Source organism: Pteropus medius, unplaced genomic scaffold, assembly GCF_902729225.1.
Source record: "Pteropus medius unplaced genomic scaffold, Ma_sr-lr_union100, whole genome shotgun sequence".
Taxonomy (NCBI): Eukaryota; Metazoa; Chordata; class Mammalia; order Chiroptera; family Pteropodidae; genus Pteropus; species Pteropus medius.
Genome location: NW_024352839.1, coordinates 845864 through 870598, shown reverse-complemented (window position 1 = coordinate 870598; position 24735 = coordinate 845864). Strand labels below are relative to the sequence as shown.

General features: G+C 42.1%; 2 protein-coding genes across 5 annotated transcripts in view; one reads left to right on the top strand and one right to left on the bottom strand.

The window, feature by feature from the left end:
- The window catches only part of ATP4A (ATPase H+/K+ transporting subunit alpha), a 130541-nt gene extending 115016 nt beyond the window's left edge, over positions 1-15525 (bottom strand). Inside the window, exon 1 of the mRNA XM_039850061.1 lies at positions 15425-15525. Coding sequence (XP_039705995.1) covers positions 15425-15448 — 24 coding nt within the window. The 5' untranslated portion in view covers positions 15449-15525. The remainder of the gene's footprint in view (positions 1-15424) is intronic.
- A 2996-nt stretch (positions 15526-18521) lies between these two features.
- The window catches only part of HAUS5 (HAUS augmin like complex subunit 5), an 11305-nt gene continuing 5091 nt past the window's right edge, over positions 18522-24735 (top strand). For 2 of the 4 annotated variants that reach the window (XM_039850030.1, XM_039850029.1), the window contains exons 1-11: positions 18522-18679; positions 19399-19461; positions 19554-19586; positions 19720-19744; positions 20377-20482; positions 20562-20721; positions 21814-21883; positions 21975-22057; positions 22574-22631; positions 22786-22912; positions 23123-23128. In XM_039850030.1, the coding sequence (XP_039705964.1) occupies positions 18582-18679; positions 19399-19461; positions 19554-19586; positions 19720-19744; positions 20377-20482; positions 20562-20721; positions 21814-21883; positions 21975-22057; positions 22574-22631; positions 22786-22912; positions 23123-23128 (829 nt within the window). In that variant the 5' untranslated portion in view covers positions 18522-18581. Of the gene's footprint in view, positions 18680-19398; positions 19462-19553; positions 19587-19719; positions 19745-20376; positions 20483-20561; positions 20722-21813; positions 21884-21974; positions 22058-22573; positions 22632-22785; positions 22913-23122; positions 23200-23300; positions 23432-23631; positions 23795-24012; positions 24094-24194; positions 24341-24599; positions 24734-24735 lie in introns of all 4 variants that reach the window. The other 2 variants (XM_039850028.1, XM_039850031.1) reach the window with 2 other exon arrangements.

The following is a 24735-nucleotide window of genomic DNA, read 5'->3' as shown; positions in this document are numbered from 1 at the left end:
TATGGAATAGCTGTGAAGGGTTGAGGTACAATCCACACTGGGCAGACCAGAAGGGTAGATGCAGCAATCCAGCCTGAATGGCCAGTATACACTGAGACTGAAGCCGAGGTCAAGGGCAGAGAAGTGGTTCAAAGGATGGCAGCAACCTACAAACACCATCGCCAGGCATACAAAACCACAGTCACGGGAGTCCACCCCAATCTACTGTGGCCCACCTAGCATTGCAACACTTGCTCGGCAGATCACTGAGAGGCAGCGACTTCCAGCCTAAGTGCTTTATACTTATTGCAGTTTACCTGCTTGGAAAAAACGAGAGCTGCGCGCTAACTCACTCCCCTACCTACTCCTCCCCCACCCATCCCGAGGAGCCTGAAAGAGGCAGCTGGGACACCTCAGACTGAGCAGCATGGCTGGCAGCTTCTGGCTGAAGGAAAATGGTGCTGGGAACACATGGGCCAGGAGACCCTTAGCCTTCCACATCCCACCACCGGCCTAGTACCCTGAGACCGTGACCTAGTGGTAAAGAGGACACCCACCTCTTTGGAGAATAAGAGGTATTTTCCATGGCTGAGTAGACATCACTGACACCCAGAAGTCCCAGTAATGCTGGTAGAAAAAAACAAAAATTTGCACTATAGCACCACCTACTGGGAAACAAAAGAAACACCTCTACTTACCAACCTGCTAAACAGTTGAGACTTAAAAAAAAAAAAAAGTTATTCCCTCCAATGTCAAGGCAGAGAAATAATCCATCAAGGACCAGGAATAATCAAGGTGACAAGGTAGCTCAGAAAGAAAATAAGACATCTCCAGAAAATAAACTTAAATAGAAAATTCAAGATTGCAGTTCTGAAAAAACAAGATACAAGAAAACTCAGAAAAGCAGTTCAAAAATAAAATCAATGAACATTTACCAAAGTATTTACCAAAGAGATTAAAACTATAAAAAGAACCAAATAAATTCTGGAGCTGAAGAACTCAATAAATGAGATCAAGAATAATTAGAGAGCAGAAGAAATAGACCAGATGGAGGAATTAGTGACATAGAAGATAGAAATCTAGAAATGACTCAAGTGGAAGAAGAAAGAGAATTGAGACTTAAAATAAAGAAAGAAAGAACATTATGAGAACTATCTGATACCATTAGAAAGAGCAACATAAGAATAATGGGTATACCAGAGGAGAAGAGTGAAAGAAAGAAACTAAGAGCCTATTTAAACAAATAATCAGTAAAACTTCCCAACCTATGGAAAGAGGTGAATCCTTGATTCCAAGAAGCTAACAGAACACCTAATTATCTAAATGAAAAATGACCTTCTCCAAGGCACATTATATTAAAGCTGTCAAAAATTAAAAACAAAGAAAGAATTCTCAAGGCAGACAGGGAAAAGAAGACAGTAACCTATAAAGGAAACCCCATTAGATTATCATTGGATTTTTCAAGATACCCTACAAGCTAAGAAAAAGTGGAATCAAATATTCAAAATACTGAATGAGAGAAATCACCAGCCAAAAAAAAATTATATATCCAACTAAGTTCTCTTTAGATATTAGGAAGAAGTAAATGCTTTTCCAGACAAACAGAAGCTGAGGGAATTGATTACCAAAAGACCTGCATTATAAGAAATGCCAGAGAAAGGAGCTCTTTTACCTGATACAAACAAAAAATAAAAGGATATAAAGATGTGAGTAAGAAGACAAACAAACAGAAGCAGAAAATTGCAACCCTTGTTCAGAATGGGGTATTAAACACTTAAATACATCATAAAGGTTAAAAGAGGTTAATGTGTTTTTTTAAATAGCTATTGCAATTTGGAAAATAATGCACAGTGTTAAAAGAGATAATTTGTGACAACAAAAAAAACCATAAAAAGGGAGCGGAAAGGTACTGAATTTGCACAAGCGAATGAAGATTAGATTAAATCAGAAAAAAAAGGATTATCGTACAAATTAAAAGTTTTTTGCAAAAACATAATAATACTCACAAAACAAAAATCTATAAAAGAACTAAAGGGAGAAACTGACAAAAATACAATTATAGTAAGGGTCTTAAATACCCACTGACACAATAAATAGATCCAAACAGAAAAATTAATAAGGAAAAATTGGCTTTATATTTTGTGGAAAAACCACAAATGTGGAGATTAAACAACATGCTAGTGGACAGCTACTGGGTCAAAAAAAATTTTTTTAAAGAAATCAAAAGATACCTAGAGACAAATGAGAATGACATTACAACATATAAAAATTTAGGGATGCATCAAAAGAGAGAAGTTAATACCATTACAGGCCTATCTCAAGAAACAGGTAAAGTGTCAAATAAACAATCTAACATTTACCTTAAAGGATCAGAAAAAGAAGAACAATTGAAAAAAGAAATTGAAGATACAAATAAATGGAAGTATATACCATGCTCATGGGTAGGAAGAATCAACATCGTTAAAATGGTCATACTACCCAAAGCGATCTATAGATTCGATGCAATCCTTATCAAAAAATCAATGGAATTTTTCACAGGACTAGAACACATAATCCAAAAATTTATATGCAACCATAAAAGATCCCAAATAGCCATGGCAATCTTGAGAAAGAAGAACAAAGTTGGTGGTTTCACAATACCTGATATCAAACTATACTACAAGCCCATAGTAATCAAAACAGCATGGTACTGGCATAAAAACAGATATATTGATCAATGGAACAGAACAGAGAGCCCAGAAATAAATACATGTCTGTAATCTCATTTATTATATGACAAAGGAGGCAAGAATATACAATGGGGTAAAGACAGTCTCTTCAATAAATGGTGTTGGGAAAACTGGACAGATACATGCAAAAATATGAAAATGGACCACCTTCTTACATCATATATGAGAATAGGCTCAAAATGGATTAAAGACTTAAATGTAAGACCCAAAACCATAAAACTTTTAGAAGAAAATGTAGGCAATAAACTCTCTGATATTGCTCTTAGTAATTTCTTTTCAGATATATCTCCTTGAGCAAAGGAAATAAAAGAAACAAATAAACAAATGGGACTACATCAAACTAAAAAATTTTTGCCACAGAGAAGGAAACCATCAACAAAACGAAAAGATAACCTACTGAATGGGAGAATATAGTCACCAGTGATACAACCGATAAGGGGTTAATATACGAAATATATAAAGAACTCATACAGCTCAACTAAAAAAAAAAAATCCAATTGAAAAATGGGCAGAAGACCTGAATAGATATTTCTCCAGTGAGGAAATATAGATGGCCAATAGACATGAAAAGATGCTCAAGAGTACAAATCATCAGAGAAATGCAAATTAAAACCACAATGATATACCACTTCACACCTGTCAAAACAGCTATCATCAATAAATCAAGGAACAAGTGTTGGCGAGGATGTGACGAAAAGGGAACCTCATTCACTGTTGGTAGCATTGCAAATTGGTACACCCACTATAGAAAACAGTCTGGAGGTTCCTCAAAAAAATTAAAAACGGATATAACTTTTGACCCAGCAATTGCACTTCTGGATATTTATCCAAAGAAAACCAAAACACTAATTCCTAAAGATCTATGCTCCACTATGTTCATGGCAGCGCTATTCACAATAGCCAAGATATGGAAGCAACCTAAATGCCTATCAATAGACGATTGGATAAAGAAGTTATGGTTCATATATGCAATGGAATCTTACTTGGCCATAAAAAAAAATGAACTACCATTTGCAATGACATGGATGGACCTAGAGGTTATAATGCTGAGCGAAACAAGTCAGGCAGAGAAAGGTAAATACCATATGATTTCACTTATATGCAGAATCTAAGGAACAAATAGAACAAACTGAAAAAAAGACTCACAAATACAGAGGACAATCTGGTGACTGCCGGCGGGGAGGGGGCGGGCGGGAGAAAAGGGTGAAGAGTTAAAGAAGTATAAATTAGTAGTGGAGAGATGGTCACGGGGATGAGGAGTAAGGCATAGGGAATGTAGTCAGCCATGATGTACTGGCTATGTGGAGAGCCAGATGGGTAATAGAGTAATTGGAGGGATGGTTTCATAAACTACGTAAATGTCTAACCAATATACTATATACTTGAAACTAATGATACAATAAAACGAAATGAAAAAGAACAAATGAAGCCCAGATTCAGTAGAAGGAAAAAAATAAAAATTAGAGCATAATTAAATGAAAGGAACAAAAAAAAATAGAAAAAATTAATGCCCATGGCTAGACTCACTATGGAAAAAAGAGAAAAGACACAAATAAACAAAATCAGAAGAGAAAGAGAAGTTATATGACAAATACCACTGAAATACAAAGGATCATACAAGAATACTATGAAAGACTATATGTCACCAAATTCAATAACTGAGAAATGAATAAGTTCTTAGAAATATATAATCTTCCTAGACTAAATCACGAAGAACTAAAAAATCTAAATAGACTGATCAACAGTAAGAAAATTGAAACAGTCATCAAAAACCTCCAAAAAGGAAAAGTCCAGGACCAAATGGCTTCACTAGTAAATTCTACCAAACATTCAAAGAAGATTTAATACAACAAAGAGCTGTGCTCTAATCCTCCTCAAACTCTTCCAAAATATTGAAGAAGCAATACTTCCTAACTCATTTTATCAGGACAACATTATTACTCTGATACAAAAAGCTGGCAAGGACAACACACAAAAAAAGAAAATTACAAACCACTATCTCAGAGGAACATAGATGCAAAAAAAACCCTAGGAAATCAAATACAACAATACATTAAAAATACAATACATCATGATCAAATGGGGTTCATCTCAAGGACCCAAGGGTGGTTCAACCTATGCAAATCAAACAATGTAATACACCACAATTAACAAAATAAACGATAAAAATTATATGATCATATCAATAGATGCAGAAACAGCATTTGACAAGCTACAACATTCATTTATGATTAAAACACTCAATAAAATGGGTATAGAAGGAAAGTACCTCAACATAATAAAGGCCATATATGAGAAATCTTCAGCTAATATCATACTTAATAGTGAAAAACTGAAAGCTCTTCCTCTAAGATCAGGAACAAGACAGGATCACCCACTCTCACCACTCTTATTTAATTTAATATTGGAAGTCCTAGCTAGAGCAATCAGGCAAGAGAAAGAAATAAAAGGCATCCAAATTAAGAATGAAGAAGTCGAATTGTCACTTTTTGCAGATGACATGATTCTATATAGAGAAAACCCTTAAAGACTCAACCAAAAACCTACTAGAAACAATAAACAAATACAATAAAGTTGCAGGATACAAAATCAATGTACAGAAATCTGTTGCATTCCTATATACTAACAGCAAAATATCAGAAAAAGAAATGAAGAACTAATTCCATTTGCAATTGCAACAAAAAGGATAAAATACCTAGGTATAAACTTAACAAAGAAAATAAAGGACCTATACTCTGAAAACTGTAAGACATTGCTGAAAGAAATTGAAATAGACACAAAGAAATGGAAAGATGCCATATTCATGAATTGGAAGAATTAACATAGTTAAAATGGCCATATTACCTAAAGCAGTATACAGCTTTAATGCAATTCCCATAAAAATCCCAATGACATTTTTTAAACAAATAAAACCAAAAAAAAAAAAATCAAATTCATACGGAACCACAAAAGACCCCAAATAGCCAAAGCCATCTGGTGAAAAAAAGAACAAAGCTGGAGGTATCACATTCCCTGACTTCAAATTATACTACAAAGCTACAATAATCAAAAGAGTATGGTATTGGCAGAAAGATAGATACACAGACCAATGGAACAGCATTGAGAGCCCAGAAATAAACCCACATGTATATGGGCAACTAATTTTTGACAAAGGAGTTGAAAACACACAACAAAGAAAAAGCCTCTTCAATAAATGGTGTTGGGAAAATTGAATAGCCACATACAAAAGAATGAAACTAGACTGCTTTTTGACATCATACACAAAAATTAACTAAAAAGGATTAAAAACTTCAATATAAGACCTGAAACAATAAAATACACAGAAAAAAATATAAATACTAAACTTATGGACCTTGATCTCAGAGAGGCTTTTTTGAACTAGACACTAAAGGCAAGGAAATAAAAGCAAAAATAAATGAAATGAGACTACGTCAAAGTAAAAACTTCTGCACAGCAAAAAAAAAAAAACTCAACAAAACAAAAAGGCAACCAACTGAAAGTGAAAACATATTTGCAAACAACACCTCCAATAAACAGCTAATATCTAAAATATGTGAAAAACTCATACAACTCAACAACAACAACAAAACAAACTATCCAATTAAGAAATGGGCAGAGGATATGAACAGTACTTTTCCCAAGAAGACATAGAAATGGCCAATATATATAAACAGGCTCAACTTCACTAGCTATAGGGAAAACACAAATCAAAACCACTATAAGATACCATCTCACACCTGATGGAATGGCTATTATCAATAAGACAAGAAATGAATGTTGGAGAGAATATACAGGAGGAAAAACCCCTCGTATACTACTGGTGGAAATGTAAACTGGTACAGCCTCTATGGAAAACAGTATGGAATTTCCTCAAAATATTAAGAATGGAGCTACCTTATGACCCAGAAATCTCTCTTCCAAGAATCTACCAGAAAAATTTGAAAATATGTATTCATAGAGATATATGTACTTCCATGTTCACTGCAGCATTATTCATGATAGTCAAGACATGGAAACAGCCTCAATATTCTTCGATGGATAATTGGATAACAATGTGGTACATATATACAATGAAATATTACTCAGCCATAAGAATAGATGAAATACTGCCATTTGTGGCAACGAGGATGGATCTTGAGATTATCATGCTAAGCGAAATAAGTCAGATGGAAAAGGACAAGAACCATATGATCTTACTTATGTAGGATATGAAACAGAAAAAAAATTGAACAAAAAAACAAACAAATTCATAGACATAGATAATAGTATGGTGGTTATCAGAGAGGAAGGGGATGGGGGCAGGATAAAGAGGGCAAAGGGGGTAACATATAGTTTTATTAAGCAATGTCATTCCAATAAATTTAATTTTTAAAAAATCTCCAATTAACAATCTAAGCTTCAAACTTAAGAAACTAGAAAAAATAAGAGCAAAACAAACCCAAAACAAAGAGAAGAAAGAAGAAATGAGTAAAAAGCAGTGAAATTGAAAAGGGAAAAATAATAGAGAAAATCAATGAAACCAAAAGTTGTTTCTTTGAAAAGACCAATAAAATTGATAAACCTCTCATAAGACTGACAAAATAAGAGGGAAGACACAAATGACCAATATCAAAAATGAAGGAGAAAATATCACTACAGACCTCTGAAACATTAAAAGAAAAACAAGGGACCATTACAAACAACTCTTCACACATAAATTCTACAACTTGGATGAAAATTGACCCATTCTTCAAAAACAAAATCCAAAAACATGTCAGGAATGAAGAGATTATTTTAGTAATCTCATATCTACAAAGAAATTGATTTTGTAACTAAAAATCTTATGGAAAAGGAATCTCTAGACCAGATGATTTCACTGGTAACTTATACCAAACAAATATCATTTCCAAATGATCTCTTCCAGAAAATAAAAGAGAAGGGAATATTTTCCAACTCATTTTATGAGGCTAGCATTATCTTAGTGCTAAAACCAGATAAAGACTGTGTACAGAACACTATAGACAAATATCTCATGAATACGACAAAAAAATTCTCAATGAAATATTAAACAAAAACAGATGTAAATAGAATATACTATTACCAACTGTGTTTTCTCCCAAGAAAAAGGGAAAGGATTCTCGCTAAAATTTGCAACAAGGCAAGGATGTCCACTCTTACCACTTCTATCCACATCAGACCGGAAGTCTTAATCAGCACAAGAGTCAGAAAAAGAGAGAAAGGTCATATGAATTTTAAAGGAAGAAATAAAATTACCCTTAATTGCACGTGACATGGTTGCCTGGGTAGAAAATCACAAGAAATCTATTTAAAAAAAAAAAACACCTAGAATTGATAAAATACATGTAGCAAAATCTCAGGCTGCAATAGCAACAAACATACACACAACTATTGTATTTCCATACACTAGCAACAAACAATGAGAAACCAAAATTTTTTTAAATACTATTTCAATAGCTCCAAAAAATATCAGGTAAGTGGGTATAAGTGTAAAATATTTTGTGCACAAGCTGTATGTTTAAATTACAGCTGCTGATGATAGAAATAAAAGAAGATCTAAATAAATGGAGAGACTTCCCACTGTCGTGAATTAGAAGGCTCAACATTTTTCCAAATTGATATATAATTCTAACACAATTCCTGTTAAAAGACCAACAAGATTTGTTGAGCTAGACAAGCATGGTCAAAACAATTTTTAAAAAGAAAAATAATGTTGGAGTACTCACACTCCCCAATTTTTTAATTAAATTTATTCAGGTGACATTGCTTAAAAATTATATAGGTTTCAAATGTACAATTCTATAATACATCATCTGTATATTGCGCTGTGTGTTCACCACTCAAAGTCTAGGCTACTTCTGTCACCACATATTTGACACCCTTTACACTTACCTATTTTCCCTCATCTCCTTTTCCTCTGGTAACCATTAAACTGTTGTCTGTCACACTACCCAATTTTAAGAATCACTGTAAAGCTACATTAATAAGACAGTGTATTACTGGCAAACAGATATACACCTAGATCAACAGAACAGAATAAATACTGAAGAAAGGAACCCACATAAATATGGCCAATTTGTTGGAGTTTTTTTTAAGTCCAAAGACAATTTATTGGAGAAAAAATAGTTTTTGTGTAATGATGTTAGATTCAGTGAAAAACCATATTAAAAAAATTAATCTCCTCTAAAACTACCCATCTTATACAAATATTATCATAGATCTAAATGTATAAAATAAATATATCAAAAATTAGAAGAAAACATAGGAGAAAATATTCCTGATATTGGGTTAAGCACGGAGTTCTTAGACATTATAACCAAAAGCACATCCTTAAAAGAAAAAAAATTAGAGTCCATAAATAGTAAAAATTTTGCTCTGCAAATGACACTGATAGAAAATGAAAAGATAAACTAGATACCCAGAGAAAATATTTCCGAGTCACAAATCTGACGAAGGACTATATCCAAAATATATATCATGACTCTCAAAACTAAACCGTAATGAAAACAGCTCCCTGGACTGATCAATCACCCAAGAGTGTAGGAAGGACTGGCACCCCATCAGACCAATCAGCAGCCAGGTTAGTATTGGTTTCCCTTCCACAGACGACCTCCAATCAGCCAATAGAAGGGGAAAGCCGGGATAAGAGGCGGGGCTGGCATGGTCTCCATGGTAACCCGCTGAGGGTTGGAGTGAGGGAGAAGCTCGGTGCAGCCAGATCCAGATTCCCTAATGGAAGTGTTTGAGGGGGCAGGGAGGGAATTTATGGGGAACAGGTGGGAAGGAGTCAAAGTGGAATGAAGGGGCAGTGAAGCCTTCATAAGCTGGCAAAGAGGATGTTATGAGTGGAGAAGTACTTAGAGGGAGCACAGCTTTAGGAAAACAGGGAGATTATAATAAGTGGACGCAGAAAAATTTCAAAAAGTCAGGAAGCTGGTTAGAAAGGTAGAAGGTCTTAAAGAGAGAAAGAGCAGGCCTTTATAAAGAAACAAAAGCTATGAGTGACATGAGAAGGTCTTAGAGTTTATAGGTGCTCAAAGAAGGTCTTAGAGGAGCCTAGTGAGAGCTTATGGAGCCAGAGTTGGGGTGGAAAGAGTTTATGGGCCATAGCAGGACCAGATAGGTTCATAGGGACAAAGTGAGGGATATTATAAATGGGACAAGCAGAGAACTACTGATGACAGAAGTTTTACAGGGTGAGAGTTTTATAAGGGACGATAAAGGTTTTACAGATGAAAAATGAAAGTGTTTAAGTATTGAGTGAGGATCTTCTTAGTTGAGTGTTTTAGAGGGGCAAAGAGGTTGGGTGATAGTAAAGGTATTATAGGAACAAACTGTGATAGTGGATCAGTTGAGGTTTCAGAGAGGACAAGTGAAAGTCATCAGAGTCATTAAGAGATTTGGGGGCGACAGTGGAAGAGGCCAAGAGAGACATATTTTAGAGGTCTGCAAAGCAGTTATAGAAGACAGGGAGAAAGTTATAGGAGACAGAGAAAGGGTTACAGAGAAGGATTATAGGGCATGGGGGCAGGTGGGGGCTGAGAGTTCTAGGGGACAGGGAAGTATTAAAGAGGATAGGGAGAGATTATAGGGGACAATGGTTGGAATTAGAGTCAATGAGAGTTTTAAAGGGGCGTCAATGAAGAATTTATAGAAGCCAAGGAGAGATGTGTTAGTGTGAAAAGGGAGAAGTTCAGAGGGAATGGTAGAGCCCAGAGCCACACTAAGCCATAACCTACTCTCTGCCCCCAGGTGCTTGAAATTTTGCCTGAAAAGCCTCCCAAAGACTACATGTGCCTGTCAATTTTGGCCTTCCTCCTGTGTTTTCCCATAGGCATTGTAGCCTTGATCTTCTCTGTCCAGGTGGGAACCTGAATCATGCCAATCTTTGCCCTCCTCTCCCTCTCCATCCTGGCCATAATACTAACTCCAACCCTTCCATGTTTCCTTGTGTGTTCAGGTCCCCATGCTATGTCTATACAGTTCCATGGTTTACCCCTACACAATAACCTGTTTAAGCCCATCTATTCCTGTTCTGCCTGTCCTCTCAAATCAGACAAAGCACAGCAACAAATGGAACGAACGAGCCATGGCAGCTGAGACCTCCGAACACACCTTCTACATTGCAGTCTTTGGAATTGTTTTGGGAAGCCTAATCACACTCATCCTCTTGATTTTCTGCATGATGGACTTATTTTCTCGGTAACATCCTCTTCAGTTCATGAACAAACCAACAAATATATACAACTGTGCTACTTACTCTGTCTCTAAATATGCAGTTGGGCCAAATGGGACTTTTGCTCCTCAGTGTCTGGAATTCCAGGTACTGTCAGCTTGAGCCAGCAATTTGAGGTGGCTGTGGGGGAAAGGAAGTAGTAGCTCAGGCAGCCCATTGAAGCAAAGTTCAAGACCAACCCTGGGACCTTGCCAAGAGATGTGGACCATAAGAGACAGGATAGGGCACCATTTCCCCAGGGCAGTCTCCTCTCCTGTCAACATTCATGCATTGGTGCCAGAAATCTATTTATATTGGCCAAGGGCCTTGACTGTGCTGCTTGACTCTGGGGACATAGTAGTCACCACTTAAGTTTCAACCACACTCCCAAGAACTTATAAACCAGGATGGAAGGCAAACATATCACCAGACAATGACAGTTCAGAATGGTCTAACCCTTAATGGGGGGGACCTAGGGAGGTAGGTTATAAGGTCATACCTAATCTTGGATGTTCGTGGCCTACCAGCAAACCAGGAAGTCAGCTGTCAGTGAATTGGTTAAAATTTCATTCAGATTATGATTGGTGAGAGCTTCTATAACAGGTATGGATTGCCTCTTCTCCATGCCCAGCCAGCAAGTTCGTGATTTATTCATCATTCAACACATTTTTAAAACCTACAATGTACTGGACACTTGCACTAGGAACTAGAAACACAAAAGAACAAAATATATGAGACTTATTTCTGATGGAGCTTATATATTGGTGGGAAAACCATAAACAAATAGACCTCTAAATAAGCAAGATAACTCCAGAGGATAGAAAATGCTATGGAGAAAAAAAAGAGAGAGAGAGAGAGAGAGAAAACAAAGTCATAAGCTAAAGCAATGCCAGTACTGGTCCACCACTGTTAATGGTCTACAACAGGATAAGTGAAGGAATTGGCAGTAAGTGCTTTGAAACCTGAAGCAATTTGACATTGCCATGACACCCAAGTTTATATAAGATCAAGAAACTTGTCCAATAGGGCATAAACCAAAAGGATCAGTCCATGACACATTGGAGGTATCAAAAATAGGTCCTACTCCACAACCATAAATAATTTGAGATGCAGAGAAACTGAGAGAGGGCAATGAGATCTAGAGGGCATATTGTTTAGGGACTTGCTAGCAGCTGTAACACATAAACTCTACTAAATCAGTAGCTCACAAAAATAGTTTATTTTTCCACTCACAGAACCTACCAAAATGGGTATTTCTGGTGACCCACATATTAAGTCAGGGATCCAGGCTCCTTCCACTTAATGAATACACCACCTCCTAAGGGCTCAGAGTCTCTTGAATCCAGACAGAAGGTGACAGAGTGGAGAACTCATACTTGCTTCCTAAAAGCCTTCGCCTGAAAGCGAACTCTTGTGCACTGTTGGTGGAAATGTAAATTGGTGCAGCCACTATGAAAAATAATATGGAGAGTCCTCAAAAAATTAAAAATAGAACTGCCATATGATGCAGCAATCCCAGTTCTGGGTATATATCCAAAGGAAATGAAAACACTGTCTCATAGAGATATCTGCACTCCCATGTTCATTGCAGCGTTATTCACAATAGCCAAGATATGGAAACAACCTAGGTGTCTGACAAATAAATGGATAAAGAAGATGTGGAACATATACACAAGGGGATATTATTAAGCCATGAGACATGTGAAATCCTGACATTTCCAACAACATGGATAGACCTTGAGGGTGTTATGCTAAGAGAAATAAGTCAGGAAAAGGCAAATATCTTGTGATATCACTTATATGTGGAATCTTACAAATCCAGACTCACAGAAACAGAAAATAGATTGGTGGTTGCCAGGTGCTGGGGGTGGGAAAAATGAGGACATGCTGGTAAAAGGGCACAAACCCCTTTCAGTTATAAGATGATAACTGAAGATGATAAGATGAAGTAATAAGATGATAACTTAGAGTTTAATGTATAACATGGTGACTATGGTAAACAGTACTGTATACTAAAATATGCTAAGAAGGTAGACCTTAAACGTTCTCAAAATAAACAAAAAAAGTAACTGTGTGAGGTGATGGATGTGTTAATTAACTTGATTGTGGTCCTAATTTCACAATGTATACATATATCAAATCACCATGTTTATACTTTAAATATATTGCAATTTTATTTGTTGTTTTATCTCAATAAAGCAGGAGAGAAATTGTTAAAATTAAGCTTTGGCCCTAAAGTGCATACATAACTTGTGCTCTCGGTCCATTGGACACAAATAGTCTCATGGCCTCAGGAGCTGGAAGATCAGAGGTCCCCTTGTCTGTTCTGGTGAAATGGATGAGAAATAAATTTGGGGAGATACAGAGTAGCAGTCATTATAAGGTTTGGGAGCCATATTCTGGCCCAGAGATTAATTCAACAGTGGGCATGTGACCCCATCTGAACCAATGAGACTTAAACAAATGGTTTCTAGAAGCTTAGAGTAAAGAGAAGCAGCCTACCTCTTCCATGTTAGCCTCTAAAACCACATCTCTCTCCCCTACCTTGGAGGGTACAGGGTAAGACATTTTGCAACCACGTGGAAGAGCCTAGCATTGCCAGGTGAAGAAGGAGCCAAGGAAGAAGCAAGCAATAGAAAGTGAAGAACAGGAAGCTGGGTCCTCAATGACATCACCATCATCATCATCACCATCATCATCATCATCATCATCATCATTGTCATCGTCACTGAGGAGTTAACTGTGTGCAGGCACTGTTCAAAGATATTACACATATTATCTCAATTTAAATGCCACTACACTGAAAAGTGGGCATTATTATTGTTCCCAATTCATAAATGAGGAAACTGAGGCCAGAGAGATTGAAAGACTTGCCAAGGTCATCCAGCTGGTGAGTGATGGAATCAGGATTCAAACTTAATGAGTCAGACTGCAGAGATTTTGCTCATAACTGCCTTCCTGTGTTTGAGCTTCTGGACCACACCTCACCTGAATGAGGTCAACCAGTACATTTTTAAAAATCATGTGAGCCAAGATATTTCTTGTTTGGTAGGGGGGAAAACTACTTTAATTTGGTTTTTTAGACATTTGTATCAAAAAGAGCCTTAGCTGTGAGAGTCCAGAGGAAGTAATCCAACCAATCAGGGGTAGGGGGTGGGCAGAGAAGCCTTCCCTGGGAGGCCACATCTGAGATAAGACCTAAAGGAGGAGAGGTAACCATTGAAGATAAGGCAGAAGAGTGGTTGAGGTAGGGGGCACAATAGGAATAAAAACCCAGAAGTGGAAGGGAGGGAGCTTTGACAGGTACTACTCCAATGAAGACACTGCTTTCCTCTCTGGAAAGGTCTTAACCTGAAGAGAAGTTCTCTCCATTTGGCCCCAGCATCTCTCCCACTTGCCTCCTGTTATACTTCAGCCCTGTCATCACCTGCCCCTGTTCCCTGATCCAGCATCAGTCTCCTCTTCTGATCCACCCTCCACAGAACAACAAGGATGTTCTTTCCCACTTTTTAAAAACTTTTAATTTAACTTATTTAAATAAAAGTTTCAGAACTCCTGACTGTACAGAAAGAGTCTAACAGACCCCCATGTTACATCCAGATTCAACGGATGTAAACATTTTTCTATATTTTCGTCATATCTCTTCTTTTTATAAATAAAATATTGTAGATATTTCACATGGTCATAAAAAGTCAATTGCTATGAGGAAATTAAAGACAGGATGCTCTAAGGTGTTCCAGATATTGATCACATATTTTAAAATAGTATATCCAAGAAGCAAATGGTAAGCATCCATCTCTGGCAAATAATGGTAATAAAAAAAGGTTTCATTCCCCAAAAGTCATGTCCTATAGACCACACATCTTAAATTTCAATATGCACACAAATCACTGACAGATTTTGTCAAAATCCAAGTTTTGATTCAGTCAGTCCAGGTGTTGAGGGGCAAGAAATTCTGCATTCCTAACAAGCCCCTGGGGGATGCTGGAAATACTGACCTTGAGCAAGTTCTCAGTTTGGGAACAAAAATCATTTTGCCTAGTATATTGAACAGACTGAACACAGTGGGGTACAAACATCACTTAAGTGTCTTCTTCTGTAAGATGTTAATCTCACCTTTTTGTATCAGATTCTTTGGGAGAGAGGAGGAGGAAAGCCACTGCAACTTCCTCCATGAATAATAGCTTGATGTACTAGTAATTTCTCAGACATCAAGAGTCTCTGTTTAGAGTGTATCAGGTCTTAATCAGAGAGATTGAACCACTAGAGGATATATATTAGATAGATGATAGATTAGATTAGATAGATAGATAGGGATAGGCAGGCAGGCAGACAAACATAAAATAACAGGGATTTGACTTTATGCAACTAGTGGAGTTGCTAAGCGGTCCCTAAGATTGTCTCAGTGTCTGATATTGGCACTCAAAGTGCATAGGGCAGGCAGTTAGGAAAAAAAGACAGATATAAAGTGGAGGAAAGCTAGGACAAGCTGTAGCAAACTTACCTCTGACCTTGGTGATATGAGCATCCACAGGGGAAGCTGACATCCTTCATCACTGAGCTAAACACACACCTGGCCAGAATTGGTGAAACTGAAGGAAGATCCAGGAGAAAGTGGAATAATTGCTAGCCAGACTGCTGCCCTATGCAAACATGATGAGTCAAACAGTCAGCCACTGAGACAACCTGTGTGATCTACAAAATAGCAGCTGCTGCACTTCTGACCTCCAAATATTACCCAAGAATTTCTTTTGGCCCATTCTAATTGGACACATACAGAGAAGGTAATTCTAGGATATAGTTCATTTAGCTTAGTCAAGCTGACACATTACAAAGCCACCACACAGACTGAAGGAGAATGATGAGAAGATAGTTAGTGGCTGCTAGGGAGATGGTCACATGACAAGTTCTGCTCTCTCTTAGGTATCTTAGAGGATATGTCTAAGATATATCCTCTGCGTGGCTTTTTTTAGAGTTGGAAAGAAAGCCTTCCAACTCTAAATAGTTATCTCTTATTTGGCTTTAACTTTTCCTCCAAAACATACAGAATCCTTTTATATTTATATATAATTACATAGCTTGAATCAAGATGCATCCGATCAGTTGTCATTAGGTTATAGTTATACATATTTCATTAACCAATAGTCCATCTTTTGGCCAATAACTTCTAATAGACTATTTTTTGTGAGCTTACAGAAAACTCCACAAAAAGTAAAGACTGTTCCCTTATACCCCCTCTCCCTCTACACACATTTTCCCCTGTCTTGCGGGAGTGTGGTACCTTTGTTACAATTGATGACCAATACTGAAACATTAATACATACCTTACATTAGGGCTTACTCTGTTGGACAGTTCTATAGTTTTTTGCAAATGGTAATGTGATGTATCCTCCACTGCAATATCATACAAAACAGTTTTACCCTCCGCAATTCCCTGATGACATAAAGTGTTGAGCAACTTTTCATATGCTTATTTGCCATCTGTATATCTTCTCTGGTGAGACATCTGTTCGTAACTTTTATCCATTTTTAATTGGATTATTTATTATCTTATGGTTGATTTTGAAGAGTATATTTTGGATCTAAGTTCATCATCAGATATGCATTTTGCAAATATTTTATTCCAATTTGTGACTTGTCATTTCATTCTTCTAACAACCAATACTTTTTTTATTTCTTTTAAGTTTATTGGGGTAACAATGGTTAATACAATTATATAATTTTCAGGTGTACATTATCATTTGACATCTGTGTATTCTATTGTGTGTTTGCCACCCAAAGTCCAGTTTCCTTCAGCTACCATATATTTGATCCCCTTTACCCACTTCACCCTCCCCCTAAACCCTATATTTGACCCCCTTTACCCTGTCTGCCTTCCTCCACTTCCCCCACCCCACTAGTAACCACTAGTCTATAGTCCTCTGGTAACCACTAACCTATAGTCCATATCCATGAGTCTCTGTTTATTTGTCCTGCTCATTTGTTGTTTTTAGGTTTATATCCCTCATATAAGTGATGTTATGTGATTTTCAACTTTTTCTGTCTGGTTTATTTTGCTTAGCATGTTGTCACAAATGGCAGTATTTCATCTCTTCTTATGGCCGAGTAATATTCCATTGTACATATGTACCACAGCTTCTTTAGCCAATCATCTATCCTGGGATACTTCAGTTGCTTCCATGTCCTGGCCACTGAAACAACCAATACTTTCTAAAGCACTTGAAAAGCTTATACACTAATGGTAGACATGCTGTCTATTGATATTTTTTAAATAGCAAAACACCCAAGAAAGGGTGGAAGTGTAGAAATATTTTAGAGGAATGACAACTGTTGAGAAATCAGGCATCATGGAGTAGCAGCTGCTAATCTTTCTTCCAGGAAGTCCACCTGGATTAACATCGGCCCCTAGCATCCTCTTCTGTTTCTCAGCCCTCATGAAGCAGTTGAAGCTGGACTCAGCTTCTCCCCAAAATCAGCTCTCTCAATGGTGATTCCACAGTCCCCTTGTCCCTGGGCCAGAGACTCAGCTAGCCCTTGGATGTTCCCTTGGCAACTTACACCAGTAGAGTTTCACATTGTTATCAGCACTGCCCCAAAGCTGCCCCTTCTCGAATGACACCATTTTAAGGTCTATTTTAAGGTCTGCTCCACCTAATTCTCAGCCCAGAGCACTGGGCCTCATGCTGGATGCCCCTCCTCTACAGCCAATATCAACCCCAAACACTCGGTCTCCTCCTCTCTGCTCCATAGCCCTACTGTGATCCAACACTGTTCTAATCACCCACCACCGCCCTTCCCCACACACACACTCCTCATCTGCTCCACCCTCCTCCTGGGTTCCCAGCTTTGGTGTAACACCACCACCACCTCCCCCTCCCCACCCCATTTGTTTATTCAACAACTATTTAGAGAGTCGGGCTCTGTACTGGACACTGAGGACAGAGGGTGACCTAGGCAAGCATGTTGAATGAAAGATTCCTGAATGTTGCCATTTTTCAGGGCTCTGTCTGAGGCTGAGTGGACTCTCCAGAACTCCAGCTCTCGTATCCAGTGCTTTCCAGGGCACCTCACAGATCTCTCACACTCCCTATGTCCCAAATTGACCACTGCTGCTTATTTACTACCATCCCTACCTAATGATGAGTCTATGTTCCCCACGGAACTGTGAGCTCCATAGCATGGAGACTGGGGCTGTCTCAGCCACTGCAGCGGCCCTAGCACAGGGTCGGCTCTTGAATGTTATGGAATGGTAAGGACAAACGAATCTGGAAGAAACAAAGCCAAGGTGATATTAGGGTCATGCTATCCCTCACTCAGATCTGAGACACTCTGTTTCTGAAATCAAAGAGCAGTTAAGTTTGCCATATCATGTCTTGGTTCTCATCCTCGGAGGATGAAAGTCCCATTTGGTCAAGAAAATCGAGAGAGGCATTAGGGACCTTTTGCCTCTTAGGGAACAGCTGGTAGTGAGAAGGAAGACGCAGAATGCAAGCGGGACCCTATCCTGGGGGGATGAGATAAAGGACAGCTCTGCTACTCTGCAAAGCCTGTAAGCCTCCGTCTGCCAGGCAATCGATGGCGTCACTGTCGGCGCGCTGGTGACGTCAGAGGTGGGCGCCAAGCTTTAAGAGAGTTAGGGAGGCAGCAGCTAAGGCGCTGTTATGGAATTACTGCAGGAAGCGCGGGAGCTAGTTTGCTGGGCAGCGGAAGAGATGGAGGCGCCCGAAGCAGCCCGGGCCCAGGAGTCAACGCTGCGCAGGTGAGAGCCACTCTGGGAGTGAGGACTCCCCACCCTGGAGATAGAGTCTCCGCGGGAACCCCAACTTTACTGAAGACGCACCTTCCTCCTTCTCCGCCCCAATGAGAATAACCCCTAAGAGCTCCCCTCGCCCCCGAACTCCCGTGTAGTGTATCCAGGAAGAGGATACTAAATTTGAGTGAGGATGTCCTGGCAATAACCCCCACACTTCACCCCGTGGCACTGCCCAGAACTAGGTCCCTGGCATCAGTGAAGATCCTCCGTGAGTTAATGAAGCCTCCTTCCCGTGTTTAAATAGAATCTCCTAGTTAAAGCTGTCCCTGCAGCACCACGCCACCCACTACCCACTCTAGCCCAGCCAGTGAGGACTCGAGTCAGCAAAGACCACCCCAGAGATTGAATCTATAGGAGTGATGACCCACATCCAGTAATGACAGAGCACTTCCTGGCCCCCGACCCCTACCTCTGGAAATAACCCTCTCCCAGGAGAAAAGGAGCACCTCATCAGGGAATGAGAATACCCCCACAGCCAGTGAGAAGCCCACCCGCTCGATGACCCACCTGGGAGGGAATATCTTACCCCAAAAAGTATGAACCTTTGCTCCCCCCAGAAATGAGAATTCCCTAGTAAATACCTTCCCCATCACCACCACCCTGGGAATGAGGATCTTCCATCCTATGTGATATCCCAGGCATACCCTTACATGCTGTTCCCACAGGCTGTGTCTGGGCCAGGGGGCTGACATCTGGGCCTATATCTTGCGGCATGTGCACAGCCAGAGGTGAGCCTATCTGTATAAGGGAGGCTGTGGCAAGGGAAGGGACACAGGGAAGTCCCACAGTAACTCCTCTTTCTCCTACCTCTCCACTGTAGGAATGTCAAGAAGATCCGGGGAAACCTACTCTGGTAACTGGTCCTCAAAGCTATCCCTTTTTATCTTCCCTAGTCCCATCCAGCCCTGTCCCCACCCACAGTCTCACACCTCTAGTCTCCCCCTGGAAGCCCCTGTCATCCCCTAACTCTGGCCTCATTTCCTCAGGTATGGCCACCAGTACAGTCCAGAGGTAAGAAGCATGTGCTACAAGATTTTCTTTCATCCAAAAAGAGGTCTTGTAGATCTTCTGCTCTAGGCCCATCCTTATATTGGGTGATGCTGGGGACACTGGATCATAAGACAGCTGCGATCCACGCCCTCATAGGGTTTACAGTCCAGAGGGAGACAGTCATGAGCTGAGGGGTATTAAGGGGGTGGGGAACGGAGGTACATGGATATGAGACATCAAAGCTGGTGAGGGTAGATGGGAGAATGGACTAATTTGGGAGAGATACTGACGCCAGTGTGGGACCCAGCAGTATGTGCAAGGAGCCCAGGTGACATCTAGAGAGAGGCTTCCAAGAGATATCGGGCTCCTAGATGTGGGACTCATGAGAAGATGAGGTCCAGGACAGAGATGTGGTGTCATCAGTGCAGACAAAACAGGCTGAGAGGGTAATATAATTCCAGGAGGAAGGAGAGGGGCCAGGATAGCACCCTAGTGCTCTTCTGGGCCTAGGGGTTCAGACACAGTAACAGTTTAGGAAAAACCCTCTTCCACTTCACTGGGCAGATAAGGAGACTGATGCTCCACAAAAGACAGTCAGGCTGGGCCAAACCCTGGCCCGGCTGTGCATCTGACCCTGCACTTGATCCCACCAGGCGTGTCGGAAGTTGGAGCTGGAAGCTGCTGTTGCCCGCCTGCAGGCAGAGATCCAGGAATTAGACCAGAGCCTGGAGTTGATGGATCGAGAGACTGAGGCTCAGGGTGACTCATGGGGCTGGGAATATGGGCAGCAGAACGGAGGTTGGGGAAGTACTGATGGCCACCCCTGTTCCTTCCACAGACATGGCCGTGGAGCAAGTGCTGCAGAACATGCAAGACACCCAGCGGCGTGCTCTCCTTCTCCGGGCCCAAGCTGGGGTCATGCGAAGACAGCAGCATGGCCTCCAAAATCCCATGCAGTGGCTACAGAATCAGCTCAGGCGCCTGCAGGACACAGAGAGGTGGGCCTCAGGTGCCCAGGAACCAGCCTTCACCACATTGAGTAGACACATTTTCCTTAGAGACCTCTGCCCTGACCCCTTGAGTTCCACAATTCAGAGCTCTGCTCCTTAAGATTTAAAGTCCATAAGGCCAAAATTTTTTGTCATCTCCTGTATTTCCTGTATTTCCAGTGCCTAGAATGGTGCCAACTGTATATCTAGAACACCAGTGCTGGAAAAGAACAGTAAACAAGGGACAACCCTGCCCTCATGAAGCTTACACTCTGATACAGAGGAGACAGATAGTAAACTTGGAAACAAACAAACCCTATAATTGCAGGTAGAGATAAGTAAGTGCTTTGAAGGAAAGACGATATGATAGGGGAGAAGGAGATGCTACCCTAGGTAGAATGGTCAGAGAAGGTCTCTCTGAGGAGATAACATTTGAGTTAGAGAAGGAATTTCTGTGAAAAGAGACAGCAAGAGCAGAGGCCCTGAGCTTGGCATGTGGGAAGAACAGCCAGGAGGACAGTTCGACTTACGTTTAGCAAGCAAGAGGGAGAGCATGAGGAGGTGAAGTTGGAGAGGTGGACAGAGCACCATGGAGGTGTTGGAATTCTACTCTGATTTCATGCCCTGGCTTGGCCACTTACAGCTGTGTGACCTTAGGCAAAATTTGTGCCTCAATTTCTAAGATCTATAGAATAAGGATAATATTACCTACTTTATACGGTGAGTATGATAACTGAGTTAAATCATGCAAAGTGCTTAGAAGAGTTTCTGTTACTCATTGTTATTTTGAGGGCGATGAGGACACATCACATTGTTTCCAAGGGGTTTTGAGCAGAACAGTGACATGATCTGAGGTTTTAACACAGTCATTGACTACTAAGTGGAGAACAGCCTGTAGGGAGCAAGAGCAGGGAGACCAGTAAGCTAATGCAGTCATCCAGCCAGCAGATGACAGTGGCCTAATTTTGGAGGTGTCCCCTGAGATTCAGACTCAGTGATCCCTGTGACTAGCTTTGCTGGCAGTAGGAGAGGACATAGACATCTGTTCTCCCAGCTCCCTCCTTTCGGGGACCCCAGCCTCAACTGTTCTCCTTTCTCCAGGAAGGCCAAAGTGGATGTAACCTTTGGACCCTTGACATCAGCAGCCCTGGGCTTGGAGCCTGTAGTCCTGGTAAGAGTCCTGGGGCATAGGGGAAGGGGTAGGGAGTCTGGGGTCAGGTGGACCCCTGGGTCCTTCTCATGCCTCATCTTCTTCTTTCCAGGGTGAAGTCCGTACAGCCTGCACCCTCCGAACCCAGTTCCTGAAGAACCTCCTGATTCCTCAGGCCAAAGGAAGCAGTATCCCGTGAGTGTCCACCAACCCCCAGAAACCCTGCAAAGAACCTGAGCTTTGGGAAGAGTTACTTGTCTGTTAACTCCTCAAACACGGCCTCTGGGCTGTGTCAGCCCCCAAACCTGCCCTGACAGGGCTCTCAGGCTGGGAAGAGGTGGAGACAGACTCATCACGGACAATGACAACCCAGGTGGTTAGGGCTATTGGGAGGTGGGGAAGCCTGAGAGGCTCTGGGTACCCAAAAGAGACACTCTACCCAGCTAAAAAGGCAAGGAGGACGGATCTGGTGAGGAGGCTTAGCAAGGGGAAAGGGTTAAGAGGGAGCTCTGGGCAAGCAGCACATGTGAAAGGGCCCCAGGCCAGCAAGTTGGTATAAATGGGAATCTCAAGTCTAGCAGCATAGATAAACTTTGTTTCCTTATGTATAAATGGGGGACAGTGACAGCTCCCACTTTATAGGGTGGTGGTGATCATTAGAGGGAGAAGTGATGTGTCTTGTAACATTCTCTGCCCCCCTTAACCTCACAGAACCCCTCAAGATGACAACTTCGGAACTTCCTACCAGCGGTGGCTTAGCTCAGTGGAGGTGAGGAGAGCTCTCAGGAAAGACCACACCCACTGCCCCATGATCAAACTTCAGGGTACCAGGACCCGATTCTTCATCCCTGCCTCATCCCCATGGGGTTCCAGCTCACAGCCTTGCCCCTATGCTGCCTTGACTTCATCCCTCCCCCATCTAGACACTGCTGACAAACCACCCTCCAGGCCACATCCTGGCCACCTTGGAGCACCTGGCTGCGGAGCGGCAGGCAGAGATTCAGTCCCTGTGCAGTCCGGACGGGCTCCAAGATACAGAGATAGCCAGGTGTGGAGTAGAGTGCTTCCACAGTCAGGCAGGGTGGGTGGTTGGGTGGGCTGGGACAGGATCAGGACCAAGCACAGTGACCTGCTGATGGGACTGGAACTGAAACCTAGGAACCAAACCCAGGTGCGCTGACATTGGGTACCCTCGAGGAGAGTCAAACAAACAGACGAAACAATACCTCGGCAGTTTCTGCCCTCCCCTACTCCCCCCAGCCCCGGGTCCCCTGAGAAGGAACCAGACCAGTCAGACTGCAGCCTGGCCCCTGCCATCCATGGTGCATCTCATCCAGGTGACCCCCAGGCACCCTGCCCAGACTCCATCCCCTTCCCAGCCCAAGATCCCCTCACCCTCAGGGACAACAGCCACCCTTACTGTGTACCCCTGCCCCAGGAGGGCTGGCAGGCTGTGGGTGCACTGGTCACCCAGCGGGGGCCCCTCCTGAAGGAGCATCAAATCTTGACCCGGCGCCTCCAGAGCCTGATGGAGGAAATGGAGAGATGTACACTGGGATCCAGTGAGAGGTGAGGGGGCTCCCTGGGTAGAGGCTTCTATGCCATCTCTCTCTCTGGTATCTCAGGATATTGGACTTTTTCTGCCCCTATGGCTCCCATCTCTGCCTCCCTGCTGTCTGTTTGTGGCTCCTTGCAGATATTATCTTCCCTCCTCCACTGTGAGTCTTAGTCACCTTCACCCCCTTTGCTATCTTCTGCTTGTACCCCAGGCAGGCATTGATGCTGGGGCTCCGGGGCTGTGGCCTGTGGGCAGAGCTCAAGGCCCTCAATGCCCAGAGCCAGGAGCTGGAGGAGGCGGCTGGGCAGCGGCAGCTTCTGCTACAAGAGCTACAGGCCAAACAGCAACGGATCCTGCACTGGCGCCAGCTGGTGGTGAGAAGTGGGACTCCAGGAGAAACGGCAGGGCCTGGTAGAGGGCCAGAGTGAGGCCGGGAGCCTTATGATCCAGAACTGGGCCTCCTGGTCAGGGGGAAGAGGCCCAGCGTGAGTCTCCCAAGAGGAAGCAGGACCTATGCAAAGGGGAGGGCAGGGCCAGAAGCTGGGAGGTGGGAAGGAAAAGCAGCCGTTTTGGTGGCCTCCTTGTTATCCAGGAGGAGACACAGGAACAGGTCCGCCTGCTCATCAAGGGCAACTCAGCCAGCAAGACGCGCCTGTGCCGGAGCCCCGGGGAGGTGAGTTGGGATTGGAAGCGAGGTCTGAATAGGGCCAGGTCTCCCAGGGATGGGACTGAGTAGTCTCAGTCTGCTCCTCCCATCCCTTTCCTTCCCCACAGGTACTGGCTCTGGTTCAGCGAAAAGTGGTCCCCACATCTGAGGCAGTGGCACCACAGAGCCAAGAGCTGCTTCGCTGTCTAGAGGAGGGGGCCCGGCACCTGCCCCACCTTCCGCTGGGCACCCTGCTTCGGCACAACCCTGGAGAGTGAGATTAGGGCCCCCTCTTATATCCCCTCCCTTGGGTAACTGTCAGTCCCTGGGCCCACTCCAAAAAAATAATCCCAGACCCCCAGTGTTCCCAGGTTGCCAGACCCCACCCTCAGGACCTCAGCCCCATTCTGGAATCCTCACCCCCAGACCCACCTCCAAGTTCCTGGGTCTCCAGAGCCCACCTCTCAGCCCCCAGAGCCTCTGGAACCAAGCCTCCCTCTCAGTACCCCACCCAACTTGGACTCTCCCTGCAGGTTACAGCCCCTGCCCATGGTCCTGCCATCTATCCACCAGCTGCATCCTGCATCTTCAAGGGGCCCCAGCCTCATAGCGCTAAGCCACATTCTAGGGTTGCCCGCAGGGAAGGTGAGTGCCTGTCCCCTAAGATGT